The following is an 18,146-nucleotide window of genomic DNA, read 5'->3' on the forward strand; positions in this document are numbered from 1 at the left end:
AACAGTTGTCAGGGTTCAACGTCAATTGATATACTCGTATTTTTTTTCCCTTCTCTGCATCGACAATTATGCTATACGACTGTCGAAAAACGTAACAGACATTGTGCACTAAACTAATAATCTATTGCAGTACAAAAGAAAAAAACAAGTGTACTACTAGTGTCTGTTTTTCGAGTACAAAGCCTGTGTCAGTAGTAGCGATCACATGGATAGCAGCAGGGACAACACCGAGGATCGAAAGTAGACGTCGGGGCGGTGCGGCGAAAGTAGGGATCAAGCTCAGGGTAGCTGCACTGCCGCAGCCCCTCCTCGAAGCGATCTAGCTCCCGATCGTAGGAGCGCCTCCCGTCGACCAGGCTCCCGTTCACGCCCTTGCCGGGAGCGGGAGGGCAGCCCATGGCGAGCCACAGCCTGGCGCAGCCGTACGAGTAGCCGCCCGCCTCCGCGCGCCTGGCGGCGACGCTCACCACCTCCTCCGCCGCCTCGCCGACGACGATCTCGTTGGCCCAGTACTCGTCGGACCACGAAGGGTCGTAGGTACGTTCAGCCGTTGCGGGTGGGGCGCAGAGGAGGATGAGGGTGGCGGCGAGGGCGAGGGCGAGGGCGAGCGGGCAGGGGCGGTGCACGGAGGCGGGCATGGTGGTTTCAATCTGGGCACGGTGCGTACAGTGCAGGCTCGTCAAGTTCTGTTTCAATCTGGTTGTCTTCCTTTTTTTTTTTTTTTTGAAAGTAGCTTATCGTGTATCACGCGATTGGTTATCTTCCTTCTTTTTTACTTCACTGAACGGGTTTCGCATCTGATCTAGGAATGGCAATGGATACCCATGACCCGCGTACCCGCCGGGTAAAAACCCAATAAGAATACGGGTATGAGATAAAATATTACCCATGGGTTTGTAAATGGGAAAATATCATACCCATCGGATAGAGCGGGTACGGGTATGGGATGGTAGAACCCATACCCACATACCCATTTACCCATCTAAACTTAACTAGTGGGTCATTGTGATATTCTAAACTACTTAATTTCCCCTAATCCCGCCTTCATGTTGCTAGGCTGAACCTCACGCTTTCCGGTCTCACATTCTCTAGTAGGTTAGTGAGGATTAGACCCCTATTTAGGATAGGTTGATATTCTATCATATTTTTTTTGATCAATTTGATGTGTTGTAAGCATGGGTATTTTTTACCCGCGGGTACCCGTTTACCCTATCGGGTGACGGGTATGGGAAAAACTTGTACCCATTGATGGGTATGGGTACGGGTGATGGGTATGATTTAACGCGATGGGTACGGGTATGGGATGGCTCTACCCGTACCCATACCCTGTGGGTGCCATCCCTATTCTGATCCACCGACCTGTCCATGACCAACTCTAATTAGGGTCATGCTGTAATTAATTTTTTACTTTTAAGTCCTTATTGGGTATTTAACCAAGACAAACTGAACTTTGGGTAGATGATCAAAGGTTGGTGAACTTCCAGGGTAAACAACCAATTTTCCCGACTATGAAACGGTAAAAAAAGATCGGAAAGAGCTTTTGGCTCCAAGTTTCACTTCTCTCACCATTTAAAAAAATTTAAAAATATTTTTACAAGTTATGAAAAAATGTGCAAATAATTCTAGAGATTATTAGTGATACATTTTATAATCATGCAAAATGTCAACCAATTTTATTTTTTTGCTAGACAAAAAAACAAAATTTGTTATGTTTTGAAGATTTGAAAATGTACTGATTAACACTTTTGTCTTTTTCTGTAGCTTAGAATATAAAATAATTTCTCCAATTTATATTACCTGATACTAATAAAGATGTATCCAGCCACATTCTAGTTATAGATACATCAAATTTTTTTTTTTTTGAGATTAGATACATCAACTTTAACAGCAAGTAATATAAATTAGAGGAAATATATAAATTTAATATTTTACACGTTTGTGGAATACATCATTAAATATATGCGGTTTTATTCAGAATTTTTTAAACTCCAAAATAATATCTATTTTTCAGAAAACAAGATTATCGGTGCCATGTGCACCAAATCTCCAGATCGTTTGGAAGCACATTTGGGGGGAAAACTTGGGTAGAGTCATCTTTTAAATATGATTTATGAGAACAATTTTCTGAAGAGATAAAACATGCTCAAATATTATGACAAAAATGACAACACAATCTATGTTACATATGCAAGATAAAAAAATTGCAGCTTCAAATTCGATATATACTTAGAGAACAAAAAAAAGACAAATTTAGGTGTGAATAGTGTGAACTATTGTTAAATTAGATCTGACACTATTCATAGTTGGATTTTTTTATTTTTTGTTTCTTCAAGTGTAGAATCAAATTTTGAGCTTAATTGTTTGGGAGTTGTAAGATACAATCCATAAGTATGTTGTATATTATTTTCAATTTTTTCGCATGATAAAAATATGTTTTATGTAAGTTGATCCTATGATCTCATCTAATAGATAGACTTATACAAATCTCTCCCGCACATTTGGTGCACATGAACACCAGTGAGTTTTTAAAATATTGAAAACTGTACATCTGTGTTTTAAAAATTCATCACATTTTGAGGTCGTTTCTGTATCTTACCCGGTCGGTCGCCACGCGGCCCGAGACCCAGAAGGAGACGGATCCGAGTTGGGCCGGGCTCCCGACCCAACTTTTTTTTAACCCTCGCCGCCCTCCGCTCCTCCCGTTCAGCAGCTTACTCACGCGGCGCCTGCTCGACTCTCCGGTCGATCCCCGGAGCCCGCTCGAGAGAAATCCAGACAAGGAAGGGGAAGGGAGACCAGAGACAGCTCGGGAGGCTCCAGCTTCGAACCTCGCCGCGTCTAGCTCACGTCTAGGTAAAAAAATCCTCCGTTCCCCATTGCCCCTATGTTTTTCGGCTGTATTTTCAGTGCATTTAGGGTTTGCCTGGCTGGGCAAGTGATTCCTGGAGCTAAGCTTGCGCCTAATCTGTCCGTGCTTGCCCTGTCGTTTTGGTGCGCCGCGGGCAGCTCGCGTGTACTGCGCTGTACTACTGACTGGCTAGCGCTAATTTTAGCGAGATGCGATTTAGGGTTCCTGAATTGGGTGTCATGTGTGAGGCTAATTGTGAGTTCAGCTTTGCTTAACTGCTTGTCGTGTGTCGTACGCTGACATTGTTTCTCCTGCTTGACAGCGCAATGCCTCGCAAGGTTGTCTCCGGTCCCGACTACGACGACGACGAGTACGACTATGAGGATTACGAGGATGACTATGATGATTACGAGGAGGTTGAGCACGTCGATGTTAAGCCCCCGGTGAAGGAGAAAGGTACATCTAAGGGGATGCATTTTTAGTTCCTTGTTAGTTGCCGATGTACCTTTGTAATTTCCATCTGCCATCTAGTTTCCATTATGTTTCCCAGCTCTTTTTTTTCTGTGCAAACAAATTGCGATGACTAAAGTTTATCGTTAATGGTTCCCTGCTGTTGCACTAATTTCCATTGCATATTTAGCACATATGTTGCTGGAAATTTCAATTGATTGGGTGTCAATCCGCTGTACATGTGTCGGTTTGCACCGTGGATGCGTATGTGACTTACTGACTTAGTGTCTTGTTACCTTTGAAGTGTCCATCTTCTTCCAGAATGCTATGGATTCTTAATCGCAATTTTGTGTATATGCTTTTTTATCGAAAGACAAATATCACCCACATAATATTCTACGAAATTAAAATGGCTCAAATTATTTAAAATTCTTAACTTATCATTGTTTTCGTATTGTTTACTAGTTAAATGTTGCCGCATATATGCATCCTAAAGTACCAATGTGGGTGCTCTTATTGGAATATATGTTGATCTGTTGGTCTGTTGATTTGCTTAACTGCCTCCTGTACTTTGTGTCCTCGTTCTCATATTGTGTCACCATTCTCTTGTATAGAATCATTGAAGAAGTCCTCAACCGCAGTGCCTGTGCTTTGGAAATGCTCCATGTGCACATTTGATAATCATGAAACTATGATGTACTGTGAGATGTGTGGGGTTTTCCGGGAATCTTTTGTCAAATCTGCCAAGGATGCTCCGATAAAAGGTATTTGAGTCTCACACATGTTTGAACAACTCTGATTATTGGCTTACAGACAAGGTTGTAATCTAATCTTATATATGCTATTGCTGCAACTAGTAGAATCCGTCAATGGAATATCAAACAATTCTGGGACATCTGCACTGTCAAACTCTGATTCTACCAAGACGCCAGTGAAGACTCTTACTACAAATTTTGACGGTGATTCTGAGAGAAAGTATGCTAGCACATCACGTGATAAAGGTATTTTTGGTGAACGTTGGATTTGGTTTCATGATTTTATATAATGTCCAATTAAGAGCAGCTTTGGTACCTTTAAGCTTATCCTTCATTACGACCCCAGTAAATATGGAAGAGGAAAGAAATGCAAACTAGTAATTCAACATTTCATAATATAACCAATCATATCTGCTTTATGCTATCTGTTGGGAACATGGTTTTGATCTTTTTTTTTCTGTATGCAATAATATTTTCATATTTTGGTTCTTTTGGTTCTTTTGTAAACATTTTACTTCCTCTGCAATTCAGTGCGAGTATAGTTCATTCCAATAGTTTCTTTGGTAATTTATCTAGCACATTGGAACAACTATAAATAAAGTTTGGATGTGAAACATTGTCAACATATGCATATTAAAAGCGGTTCGATGGTTGGATACCTTACCGTTAGTCGTCGGTAATATTGTTGACATGCCTTCTTAATCAAGTTAGTTCTAGTGTTAAGGGAAAATTGCATACTATTACATGCCTTCTGAATCAAGTAGTGTGTGCATACTATTACAGTTTCCTATATGTTGGTTAGTTATCTTGCCGAATGAAAATAAAAGTTCTTAGCTTTATTTTGAATTCCTCAATTTTAATTATTTGTGTATTTCAACAGTCAATTCCGCACCATTGGCATCTGTTGGTAGCTCACCAGGCACTGGAAAAAAGAAGCAACCGATTAAACTTTCTGAAGATGTGCCTGTCGAGAGGACAACTCGACTGATTCCTGATCATTTTCAGTTAAAGGAGGACCAGAGTAGTAGGGCTAGCAGTTCTGCTCAGACTAAGGATTATATGCAGACACTTTTTTCTGACATAGGCCAGCTAAGTACAGAAAGGAATAATGTAAATGTTGCACAACCTTATTTACCTGAAGAGTATAAGCCGGAGGAGTGGATGCTAGCTGATCAGGAGTCCGGGGCGCTAAGCCAACTAAATCTTGCAATAGTGGGTTACTACTCATCTCTTCCTCTGACTTGTAACTATGGCATCTAATCTTTTCACATTTGTTCTTCCAAAAGTGCTTTTGATTTGTCTAACGATGTATTTGTCTCTAATCAATTTTGTAGGTGGGTCATGTTGATTCTGGTAAGTCAACACTCTCTGGGAGATTGCTACACCTACTAGGAAAGATATCGAAAAGAGATATGCACAAAAATGAGAAGGAGGCTAAGGAAAAAGTAAGTTGCTACGGCTTCGTGTCAGCTTCTCTACTCTTCATTTTGATGCCCCACTCATATCTAACTGTTTGTGTGCTGTCGTTCGTTTATCCAGGGAAAGGGGTCATTTGCTTATGCATGGGCCATGGATGAGAGCAGTGAAGAAAGAGAAAGAGGTGTCACAATGACAGTGGCTGTTGCTTATTTGGAAACCAAGAAATACCGTGTAGTTTTGCTTGACTCTCCTGGCCACAAAGATTTTGTGCCAAATATGATATCTGGTGCAACACAAGCTGATGCAGCTATTCTTGTGGTTGATGCTTCAACTGGTTCTTTTGAAGCTGGCATGGATGGTGAAGGAGGAAAAAATGTTGGGCAGACAAAGGAGCATGCTCAGCTTATTAGAAGCTTTGGTGTTGAACAGCTTATTGTTGCTGTCAACAAGATGGATGTTATCGGGTACTCAAAAGAAAGGTTGGAGTTCATCAAGGCACAACTTGGTAGCTTTCTGCGGGCATGCAACTTCAGAGATTCAGCTATTACCTGGATTCCTCTTAGTGCTGTAGAAAATCAGAATTTGGCTAAACCTCCTTCAGATGCTCGTTTTACCTCCTGGTAAGCTTTATTTCTGGTGGATTTTGTTTCTTTTCAACTACCGCATTATGGTGTGAGTTTCTCCAGTGCTGTAGATGTTGTAGCCTCTAGTTAACTGTTTGGTTTCAGGTGCCAAATGTGAGAATCTTAGTAAATTTTTGCTTTTTATCTCCACAATTTGCATCTTGATTGTATATATATATATATATATATATATATATATCTTTTCAGGTATCAAGGGTTGTGTCTCCTGGATGCTATAGATTCCCTGCAGCTTCCTTCTCGGGATGTTTCAAAGGCTCTCATTCTTCCTATATGTGATGTTATCAAGTCTCAGTCGACAGGACAGCTGGCAGCTTTTGGAAAATTGGAAACTGGAGCTATTCGAAATGGTTCAAAGGTAGATTCCTCACAAAAAATTTCTCTTCAGAAGCTACCATTGTTTATGTATTGCAGTGGGCAGGTTCTAACAGCCAGGATATATTAATTCTATATTTTATGTAGAACATGATCTTGCTTGTCACATGCCAATTTTTCAACCATTGTATGATGTGAGAATTTTTCATGGGAAATTTATCATTTCTATGCTTCTTGCTTGATAGCTCAATTGAATGGTTATGTGCTACAATGATATTGGCAATATTTGGAGACAAGCTTTTGACATTTATGTTTGTCCTGACTGCTTGGATTTTCCCCTTGTGCAGGTCTTAGTTTTACCTTGTGGGGAAGTGGCGACAGTGAAAACCATCGAACGGGACTCTAGGTCATGCAGCATAGCGAGGGCTGGTGACAATGTAGCGATTTGTCTACAGGGTGTTGATGGGAATCGAATAATACCTGGTGGGATTCTTTGCCACCCTGGTTTCCCGGTACCTGTAGCTAACTACTTGGAGCTAAAGATTCGTGTATTGGACATCACCCTTCCTATTCTTCTTGGTCATCAGGTAAAGATATTTCATATAACCAATACCCTGTTTGATTGTCTTCTTTGCCAGTGTAATCACAGCAATGTTATTGACCTAGGTGGAGTTTCACATACATCATGTGAAGGAAGCTGCAAGAATAACAAAAATCTTGGCATTGCTTGACAAGACAGGGAAGCCAAGTAAAGCACCGCCACGGTTTCTTAAATCAAAGCAGAGTGCTGTTGTGCAGGTAATCATCGAGCTCTGGTCCTTGTGAACAGTTAGCTTTTATTAAGTTATATACCTTGAGATCGCATCATTGTGGCTGCAACTGTATATTATAGTGCATCACTGGCATTCTTGTAATCTTCTTGCTTTTTTTTAGGTTACGCTAGATGGAGCGATCTGTGTTGAGGAATTCTCCAAATGCCGAGCTCTTGGAAGGGCATTCTTAAGGGCGTCTGGAAGCACGATTGCTGTCGGTATAGTAACTAAGATAATGGGGCAGGATCAGTACTAGAAGAGATCTCTTTCGTCCAAAACCTGGACCAAGCAGCTGCCTACTGTAATTCTGGCTGATCAAAAAGCCTGGCGCTGTCAAGTTTTGTTTTCTGTTTGCTCGTCGCCATTGCTGTTGTGAATTAGTGCTGAGTTATGCCTTGTACAATAGTCGTCCCTGTGAATGACTTGCCTTGAAAGCTGAGTTCATTTTACTTAAGCTGGTGAATGCAAGAACTTTTGTTCTGCCAGATAGCAGTCTGTTGTATCGTGAACAGTGTGACATTAATTTAGATGAATACTGCAACACTTAAGCTGTACAGTTACACAAAAACAAAGAGAATCAACCAAATGATGGAATAAATATACACTGATAACTGGGACTCGCTTCAGCAGGAGTCGGTCTTGAACAGGGGATTTACAATTTTGTGGGAGCAGCATGCAGTGATTAAAAAGTTTGAAGCATCGCCAAATGCTACTCCAACAAATACAAAGAAAGTTTGCACAAAACAACGCAAATGGTGGACTGCGGGAGCGAATTGCTGCGCGGTAGTTAGGAAGCAAAGGTGATAGTGATCACACAGACCTACATGTGCAATTGGAGAAAGAATTGCAAATGGCATCTGTGCCCCATGTGAGTTGCTAATGAAAAATTACTATGGGACGGGTATGTGAATGTGATAACCTCGGTGAGCATGGATCACAAGTCGATGGATAGAGTTGAGGTTGGGGAGAGCAGGTAGACGGGGAGGAAAAGTTAGGATTCAGATTCCAACTCATTCGCTAGTTTGTCCAAACGTACACAGATAACGTGTTTTAGGCATGTACAACGTGCTTACAGAAGTGCTTAGGAAAGTAAGTTCATTTTTCTAAGCATCTATTTTTCTAAGCATTGATGCTTATTTGTATAGACAGATACCTAACTAGATAAGCATCAGTACATACAAGAAAGCTTGATTATTTCTGTAGGCACTTCTCTAAGCATTTTGTATTATGCCCCAGCTTATCTATTGCCACAAGTGACCGGGCCGTTCGCGGCGACGCGATTGCGTCGCGGCGGACGCTGCGCAGACGCGCAAAGTATCCGCTCGCGTCTTCATTGGGCCCGCCTGGTAGCGAGTCTGTATCGAGGGCATCGCTTCCGCGTCTGCGCCGCAGCCTTCGCCATCAATGCCGTGGCTGCCTCTTCTGCGCGCACACTGGCGGGTGGCGGCTGGGCTTCTACGCCGCCTTCAATGGCATCGTTTCCCACGCGCGGCCGGCCTTAAAAGTCCACCAGCATCGTTCCTCCATCGCCCGCACCTCCACTCGCACCACCACTACCGCAGCACCATGGGGAAGAAGAAGAACGACTTTGAGGCGTCCGGCAGGGGCATGAAGAAGGAGGAGCGGCCAGGCAGGGTGCCGCTGCCCGTCAGCGTGGGGAGGCTGATGCACGCGAACTGGACGCCGTGCGACGCTTGGAGGGACGTGCACATGCTTGGCGGCTGGCGGCTCAGCTACCGCCGGGTGCCCGTCCCTCCCGTGCCTGCGGGCGAGCCAGGTAGGACCGCCGAGATCCGGCGAAGGAGGCGGTACCTGCCGCCGGACCTCCGCGCCGATCCGGCGTACACCATCGACTCCGACAGCTGGCGCACGTATCTCGTGTCCGAGAGGGATCGGAGGAGGAGGGCGGGCTTCATGGGCGACAGGGACTTTCCCTTCGACCGTCCACCGCCGCCTCGTCCTCGAAGACAGCAGGTGCCGATGCGTGCGCACCAGGCGGCGACGCGTGCGTAGTACGACGACTCCGACGACCACGACGAATACGATGACTACATCGAGGCGCTGGCGTACCACAACGAGGAGGTCAAGGACGACAGCAACGACTACGTCGCGATCGTCTTCCAGGAATGGCAGCTGGCCATGGCGGAGGGCCACAAGTTTGAGTACCCGGAGAACATGACGGACGATGAGATCGCGAAGCTCGGTGTCCTCGTCTCCGAGAACGATCGACCTATGCAGCTGCCGCTGCCCCGGTACGCCACCGGCTTCATGCCGCCGAGCCTGTCGGAGGATGAAGCCCTACGACTGGCGCTACAGGACTCGGCCACGCCACAACCGCCTCCGTACAACCCCTGGGCTCGTCAACCGTCGAAACATCCCTGGGCGCCTCCACGTCCGCCACATCCCTGGGCACCTCCACCTCCGCCACAACCCTGGGCGCCTCCACCTCCGCCACAGCCACATCCCTGGGCGCCTCCACCTCCAGCACCGCCGGCGCGCCCGGCGTACGTTCCGCCGGTTCCCAACTGGCCGTGGGCGGTATCAGAGCTCATCGTGCTCGGCAGCGACAAGGAGAGGCAATAGGCGCATGCGTTTAGGGTTTATTTCCATGTGTTCAACTATGTAAATTATGATTTCATGTTATAAAAAATGATTCGGGCAAAAAATGTGTCGTGCCGCTGGAGCCACCACCCCCCCCCGACGCAAACGGACGCGTGGTCGATTTCGACCATTTCGGCCGACGCAAACGGACGCGCGCGAACATTTTCAGATGCTGAAATGCGTCGCCCCGTTGAGATGCCCTGAGGCGGCGGCGGCCACATCCTCCCAATCTTGTCTGGCTAGGGCATTGGGCCTGGTCTCCTCTCCCTCTGCTCGCCGCTCCGGCGGCGACATGGGGAAGGGGGGACCTTGTTCCTCCGTTCTGGCCTAGTAGCTAGGGTTAGGTTTTGTTTCCTATGGTGCGCTGTTGGGGTGGTGGGAGCGGCGTCCGGGCTAATAAATCTGCCTCAACTCTACTCCCACACCGGTGACGACCTTCTGGGCGACGTCTCGGAGTTGATGGCAGCGTGTGTTAATTAGTCCTTCAGATCGACAGCTTGGTCTTCTCGCCGTTCTTTAGATCTGGTGAGATCAGTTTCTCGGTGTGTCGCTGGCGTTCGTTGTTATCCGTGACAACGCTGGCGGCTGGGGCGAGGTGTTTCTTCTGGCGCGAAGATGTTGGTCCACAGGTGGTGGATATGTCTTTCTTCTCTGACTTCGTTGATAGGAGGCCACATCTTGATCCAAGACAACACGGGGACGTCCCCGTTCGACGTGCCATAGCGGAATGTCCCTTGCTGGTTACAGCAGGCCAGTTCATCGACTCACAAAGCCTCGTTGACGATGGTGCTCTTTTGGATCTTGCAATGGTGGAGGCGCGATGGCGTCTCTTCCTGTGTCCGTCTCGGCGGCGCTGGAGTTGGGCGGCGGCGGCTAGCTACGGTGGTTGTAGGAAATCCTAGGTATCGTCTTGTATTTCTCGATTTTTTAGAATTTTATCTACAAATTCAGGATAATTACTTTATTCCGGTTTGTCTTTTAGTTTTCACATGTGTTGCTTCATGTAACTTGATTTTCGATTAATAAAATATGTGGTTGCTCTAAAAAAAAATCCAGCTTATCTCACGCTGATATATAAAAAAAAATGGAACTTGTCCCACACTCTTCTCAATCTGCCTGGCACATTCAGTTGCCACAGACGTCTTCTCAGTGTACGCTTTTCTTCATCTTGCGTGACAATGCCAGGGACGCAACACTTACAACTATTAGTCTCGCGGAATTGAATGTGACTTAGTTGTGTATATTTTGTTTTATGATTGAGCAAGGATGAGTGTACCAAACACGAACCGGCCGCACACTAGGTCTTGTGACGCTCAAATAGGGAGAGGCGTTTCTAAAACCCATCTAGGGTTTCGTCCCCATCGCCTGTACACTCCGGCTTCGATGCCTTAGAGCCTTAGAAGTGTGGTGGACCACGAACTCTCACCGGCGAGAGAGTGCCTTTTCTTGGATTAGGCTTTTTCAGTGTTTTCTTCGAGATGGTGAGACAGCATCTACGTCATGAAGTTAGAATAAGGTCCTCCCGCACTCAGGTGGGGCATCTAGCGTCGGCGGAGGGGGCGTGGAGTTGGGCATCCCACGAATCTCTTGGTATACAATCGGTTTTCATGTTGGTGTGTTTCGGGTCTAGCTCTTCTGATATGCGGGTCCCATATTTGATCATGATCCTCTGGTGCGCTGGTTCTTCGTGGCCTTAGCATGATGTGTTTTCGTTTGTCTGCAACAACAAGCTCTAATACTAATAACTTTGTCCAGCTCCGGCGTGCATCTTTGGCTCGCGCGAGTATATATAGTCGTCACTAAGTGATCTAAGAACCTATTTCTATTTTTTTTAATTTTTTGGTTCTTTCTACTAGTATGGATGATTATCAATAGATTGGTCGCTGCAAAAAAATACAAAGATGTACAAGAATGCCCCAAGAATACTAGAACCTCGAAGGATTTGAACGTCATGCTTAATGATCTTTCTCAATGTTTTCTTTACTATTTGGTTATTCTATGCTCTTTGTTACTTATGCTTAGTGTTATTTTGTGCCAAATGGATTTACTCACTCGTAGTTAAATTTCAAATAATTTTTATATCTAAAATTCACTAAATTGGCAAATTAACTACAATTAATATTTGTCTATTTGCCTCTTGCTAAAAATAATTATTATTCAAAAAGGCTTCAATTTGTATACCTCCGCTAACCTCTAGCTAAAATATCCATAAACCTTTAGCCGAAACCATATTATAAAGTATGTCTGTCAACATTGTCACTATACGATGAATTTCTGAACATAATCCCTCATATTTGTATATTAAAATAAACAAATGTTATGGTTTAACATTTATTTGTAATGAACTTATGTACTTATTTGTATATTAATATTAATGTTTCCATTTTATGGTTTAACAACATATTTTTTTATTTAGTTGGTATAGTTAATCCTATAAAAATGTTGATACTATTTTTTTTCTGAACATACTCCCTCTTTTCACTAATAGAAGCCTTTTTTGCTTTTCAGTAAATGCATGCATCTAGATGCGTTTTAGTGTGTAGGTTCACTTATTTTAGTTCGTATCTAGTTCATTTTAAGATATTAAACGAAGGAAGTACTATAAATGCTGTTTGTTATTAAGCAACAATATATACCATTGCATATTGCTAAATGTAAACTATATCTCGTAAACGAATTTTGCTTATGTGTGTATGCATGTGTGTGTATTTTTATACCCTTAAATATCATAGTAGAGATCTCTAAACTGCATATATCAAATATCTTAAACATTATCTAGTGTATGATTAGGTGAGCATATTTATAGAAACTGCTAGGAGTATAAATAGAATAGTTGACACGATTATTTACATGCTTTTTAGTGTTCAGTTGTGTCTTGCAAGTTGTATTAGGTACAGTAATAAGTTGATAAAAGGTGATTATTGTACTTGATGATGAATATAGTAATCACCATCAAAACATAAAAGTGTAATGGATTTGACTTACATAGTAAGATATGATTATTTCACATGCTCGAATCTCGAAACAATCCATCGGTCCAGATATAGGGTTCATCTACACCCGAGAGCCAAAACGGTTATCCACAAGTAAGATGATTATTAAACTGAGGAAAGAGAAATAAAAGGTTTGTTTTCTCTTAGCTAAGAGATGTTCTCTTCGCAAGAAGCTAATATGTTCCTTTTCATTGTACCAGATGACTTATCTTAGTCACACTTTTTTAGTTTTTTTTAATCATGCCACAACATCAGAACAATGAGTGATAGCACCAAGATCTGATGTACTGTATGACATGTTTTTTCTTCTATAAAATGAGGCTAACTCGCTTGGGAACAAGCACGTCATTGAGGAACTTTCTAGCGTAACAAATAACAAACCCGTAATGGACTAAGAGCATCTCCAGTCGCGTCCCCCAAACCATCCCCCAAAACGCGCTGGATTGAGCGTTTGGGGACGTGTTTTGTTCGTGCCGCGTTTGTGGGACGTCGCTCCCAGCCGCGTTCCCCAAACACCGCCCCCAAATGAATATTCAAATTGTTGCATTCAAAAGAGATCGTTCCCGCCGAATCGTCGCGATCATAGTAGCGGCGATCAAATATAGCATATGAATAAACATGTTTGCGATGATTGTTTTCAAATTAAAATACAACAAACAATAAATAGGGCTGTTGGAGATATGCCCAAGAGGCAATAATAAAAGTGGTTATTATATATCTTTATGTTTATGATAAATGTTTATATACCATGCTATAATTGTATTAACCGAAACATTGATACATGTGTGTTATGTAAACAACAATGAGTCCCTAGTAAAGCCTCTTAACTAGCTTGTTGATTAATAGATGATTAGTTTCATAATCATGAACATTGGATGTTATTAATAACAAGGTTATATCACTATATGAATGATGTAATGGACACACCCAAATTAAGCGTAGCATAAGATCACGTCATTAAGTTATTTGCTATAAGCTTTCAATACATAGTTACCTAGTCCTTTCGACCATGAGATCATGTAAACCACTTATACCGGAAAGGTACTTTGATTACATCAAACGTCACTGCGTAAATGGGTGGTTATAAAGGTGGGATTAAGTATCCGGAAAGTATGAGTTGAGGCATATGGATCAACAGTGGGATTTGTCCATCCCGATGACGGATAGATATACTCTGGGCCCCCTCGGTGGAATGTCGTCTAATTAGCTTGCAAGCATATGAATAAGTTCATAAGAGACTACATACCATGGTACGAGTAAAGAGTACTTGTCAGGAGACGAGGTTGAACAAGTTATAGAGAGATACCGATGATCAAACCTCGGACAAGTAAAATATCGCGTGACAAAGGAAATTGGTATCGTATGTGAATGGTTCATTCGATCACTAAGTCATCGTTGAATATGTGGGAGCCATTATGGATCTCCAGATCCCGCTATTGGTTATTGGTCGGAGAGAGTTCTCAACCATGTCTACATAGTTCGCGAACCGTAGGGTGACACACTTAAGGTTTGATGTCATATTAGTAGAACTTGAATATGGAATGGAGTTCGAAGTATTGTTCGAAGTCTCGGATGGGATCCCGGGCATCACGAGGAGTTCTGGAATGGTCCGGAGAATAAGATTCATATATAGGAAGTCATTTTATAAGTTTGAAAATGATCCGGTGCATTTATGGAAGGTTCTAGAAGGTTCTAGAAAAGTTCGGAAGAAATCACTTTGGAAGGCGGAGTCCCGAAGGGACTCCACCTCCCATGGCCGGTCAACCCTAGAGGGGTGGAGTCCCAGGTGGACTCCACCAAGGGTGGCCGGCCACCCCCCTCATGGAAGGGTGGGAGTCCCGCTTGAGGTGGGAATCCCACCTTGGGTAGGTTTCCTACACATGGAAGGTTTTGGGTTGGGGTCTTATTCGAAGACTTGTAGTCCAACACTTGGGGGTTCCACCTATATAATGAGGGGCAAGGGGAGGGGGCCGAACACACCAAAGCCACCACCTTGGCCGCACCCCTTGGAGGCCGGCCACCCCCTCTCCCCAAACCCTAGCCGCCCCACTCCTCCACCTCTCCCGCAACACTTAGCGAAGCTCCGCCGGAGATCTCCGTCGCCACCGCCACCACGCCGTCGTGCTGCCGGATTCAAGGAGGATCTACTACTTCCGCTGCCCGCTGGAACGGGGAGAAGGACGTCGTCTTCATCAACACCGAACGTGTGACCGAGTACGGAGGTGCTGCCCGATTGTGGCACCGTCAAGATCTTCTACGCGCTTTTGAAAGCGGCAAGTAATCGTCTACCGCAGCAACAAGAGCCTCATATTGTAGGCTTTGGAAATCTTCAAGGGTGAGTCTCGTTCATCCCCTCGTTGCTCCCGTCTTCTAGATTGCATCTTGGCTTGGATTGCGTTCTCGCGGTAGGAATTTTTTGTTTTCTATGCAACGAATCCCTACAGTGGTATCAGAGCCGTGTCTATGCATAGATGGTTGCACGAGTAGAACACAATGGTTTGTGGGCGTTGATGCTTATGTTGTCTTTAGTTTGAGTACTTTGCATCTTTGTGGCATAGTGGGATGAAGCGGCTCGGGCTAACTTTACATGACCGCGTTCATGAGATTTGCTCCACGCTCGACATGCAACTTATGTTGCATAAGTGGCTTTGCGGGTGTATGTCTCTCATACTATAGTGAAGATTCAATTTACTCTTCTATTGACAACACTAGTATCACCGTTGTGGTTCTTGTTCGTAGGTAGATTAGATCTCACTCGAAAACCCTAAACCACGTAAAATATGCAAACCAAATTAGAGAACGTCTAACTTGTTTTTGCAGGGTTTGGTGATGTGATATGGCCATAATGTGATGATGAATATGTATGAGATGATCATTATTGTATTGTGGCAACCGGCAAGAGCCTTATGGTTGTCTTTAAATTTCATGTTGAGTAGTATTTCAAAGAAGTTGTAATAGTTGCTACATGGGAGAACAATCATGAAGACGGCGCCATTGACCTTGACGCTACGCCGACGATGATGGAGATCATGCCCGTTGATGATGGAGATCATGTCCGTGCTTTGGAGATGAAGGTCAAAGGCGCAAAGACAAAGGGCCATATCATATCACATATGAACTGCATGTGATGTTAATCCTTTTATGCATCTTATTTTGCTTAGATCGCGACGGTAGCATTATAAGATGATCCCTCTCACTAAAATATCAAGATAATAAAGTGTTCATCCTTAGTAGCACTCGTTGCCAAGACTTGTCGTTTCGAAGCATCTCGTGATGATCGGGTGTGATAGACTCAACAAGTGCATACAACGGGTGCAAGCCGGTTTTGCACATGCGGATACTAAGGTGGCCTTGACGAGCCTAGCATGTACGGACATGGTCTCGGAACACGTGATACCGAAAGGTAGAGCATGAATCATATGATTGATATGATGAACACTTTGAGTGTTCGCCATTGAAGTTACATCTTGTCTCGTGATGATCGGACTTGGTGTGGTGGATTTGGTTCGTGTGATCACTAAGACAATTCGAGGGATATTGTTTTGAGTGGGAGTTCACTTAGTTTTTTAATTTAGTTGAATTAAAATTTGAACTCAATTTGTCATAAACTTAGTCTAAACTATTGCAAATATATGTTGTAGATATGGCGTCCCCTATCAATTTTAACCAGTTCCTAGAGAAAGAAAAGCTTAAGAGCAACGGTAGCAACTTCACCGACTGGTTCCGTCATGTGAGGATCTTCCTCAATGGTGGAAACCTGCAATATGTGCTTGATGCACCGCTAGGTGACCCTCCTGCAGAAACTGAAACCGATGAAGTAAAGAATGTTTACGCAACTCGGAAAACTCGGTACTCTCAAGTTCGGTGTGCCATCCTATGCGATCCGGAAGCCGATCTTCAAAAACGTTTTGAGCACCACGATCCTCATGAGTTGGTCAATGAGCTGAAAGCTATCTTTGAAACTCATGCGGCCGTGGAATGCTATGAAGCATCGAAACACTTCTTCGGCTGCATGATGGAAGAAGGCAGCTCCGTTAGTGAGCACATGCTCGCCATGACCGGGCATGCGAAGAAACTCAGTGACTTGGGAATAGTGATTCCTAACCGACTGGGGATTAATCGTGTCCTTCAATCACTGCCACCTAGTTTCAAGAACTTTGTGATGAACTACAATATGAAGAACATGAACAAAGAGTTACCTGAACTCTTCGCCATGCTGAAATCTGCTGAGATTGAGATCAAGAAAGAGCACCAAGTTTTGATGGTCAACAAGACCACCAGTTTCAAGAAACAGGGAAAGTCTAAGGGAAAATTCAAAAAGGGTGGCAAGAAAGCTGCCACGCCTCCTGTGAAACCTAAGACTGGCCCTAAGCCTGATGCTGAGTGCTATTACTGCAAGGAGAAGGGACACTGGAAGCGTAATTGCTCCAAGTATTTGGCGGATCTGAAGAGCGGCCTTGTCAAGACTCAAGAAGAAGAAAGAAGGTATATCTGATATACATGTTATACATGTTTATCTTACTGGTTCTCGTACTAGTACCTGGGTATTTGATACTGGTCCGGTTGCTCATATTTGTAACTCGAAACAGGAACTAAAGAATAAACGAAGACTATTGAAGGATGAAGGGACGATGCACGTTGGAAATGGATCCAAAGTCGATGTGATCGCTGTCGGCACACTTCCTCTACATCTACCTTCGGGATTAGTTTTAAACCTCAATAATTGTTATTTTGTACCCGCGTTGAGCATGAACATTATATATGGATCTTGTTTAATGCAAGACGGTTATTCATTCAAGTCTGAGAATAATGGTTGTTCTATTTTTATGAATAATATCTTTTATGGTCGAGCACCTAAAAAGAATGGTTTATTTCTGTTAAATCTCGATAGTAGTGATACACATATTCATAACATTGATGCTAAGCGAATTAAATTGAATGATAATTCTACTTATATGTGGCACTGTCGTCTTTGTCATATTGGAGTGAAACGCTTGAAGAAACTCCATACCGATGGATTACTTGAATCACTTGACTTTGAGTCACTTGATAGATGCGAAGCATGTCTAATGGGAAAAATGACTAAGACTCCATTCTCTGGTATTATGGAGCGAGCTACAGACTTATTGGAAATCATACATACCGATGTGTGCGGACCAATGAGTGTAGCTTCGCGTGGTGGTTATCGTTATGTTCTAACCTTCACAGATGATTTGAGTAGATATGGGTATATCTATTTCATGAAACATAAATCCGAAACTTTCGAGAAGTTTAAGGAATTCCAAAGTGAAGTAGAAAATCAGCGTAACAAG

The 18,146-nt window shown here is 43.5% G+C and overlaps 2 protein-coding genes across 3 annotated transcripts; one reads left to right on the forward strand and one right to left on the reverse strand.

The window, feature by feature from the left end:
- Window positions 1-188: 188 nt before the first annotated feature.
- Window positions 189-638, reverse strand: LOC124671407. The gene has a single exon (XM_047207780.1). The coding sequence runs from the start codon at window positions 636-638 to the stop codon at window positions 189-191; it is 450 nt and encodes a 149-aa protein (XP_047063736.1).
- A 2,066-nt stretch (window positions 639-2,704) lies between these two features.
- Window positions 2,705-7,725, forward strand: LOC124675100 (HBS1-like protein). Of its 2 annotated transcripts, none has more exons than XM_047211170.1 (11): window positions 2,705-2,853; window positions 3,171-3,304; window positions 3,913-4,062; window positions 4,156-4,299; window positions 4,934-5,265; window positions 5,388-5,498; window positions 5,593-6,092; window positions 6,303-6,471; window positions 6,776-7,015; window positions 7,095-7,226; window positions 7,362-7,725. In XM_047211170.1, exons 2-11 carry the CDS (start codon window positions 3,175-3,177, stop codon window positions 7,494-7,496), a joined length of 2,043 nt encoding a protein of 680 aa, XP_047067126.1. In that variant the 5' UTR covers window positions 2,705-2,853; window positions 3,171-3,174; the 3' UTR covers window positions 7,497-7,725. The 2 variants fall into 2 exon arrangements, with proteins under 2 accessions (XP_047067126.1, XP_047067127.1); XM_047211171.1 differs by having other exon boundaries at window positions 4,159-4,299.
- Window positions 7,726-18,146: the final 10,421 nt, after the last annotated feature.

The sequence above is a fragment of the Lolium rigidum genome, chromosome 7 (assembly GCF_022539505.1).
Source record: "Lolium rigidum isolate FL_2022 chromosome 7, APGP_CSIRO_Lrig_0.1, whole genome shotgun sequence".
Taxonomy (NCBI): Eukaryota; Viridiplantae; Streptophyta; class Magnoliopsida; order Poales; family Poaceae; genus Lolium; species Lolium rigidum.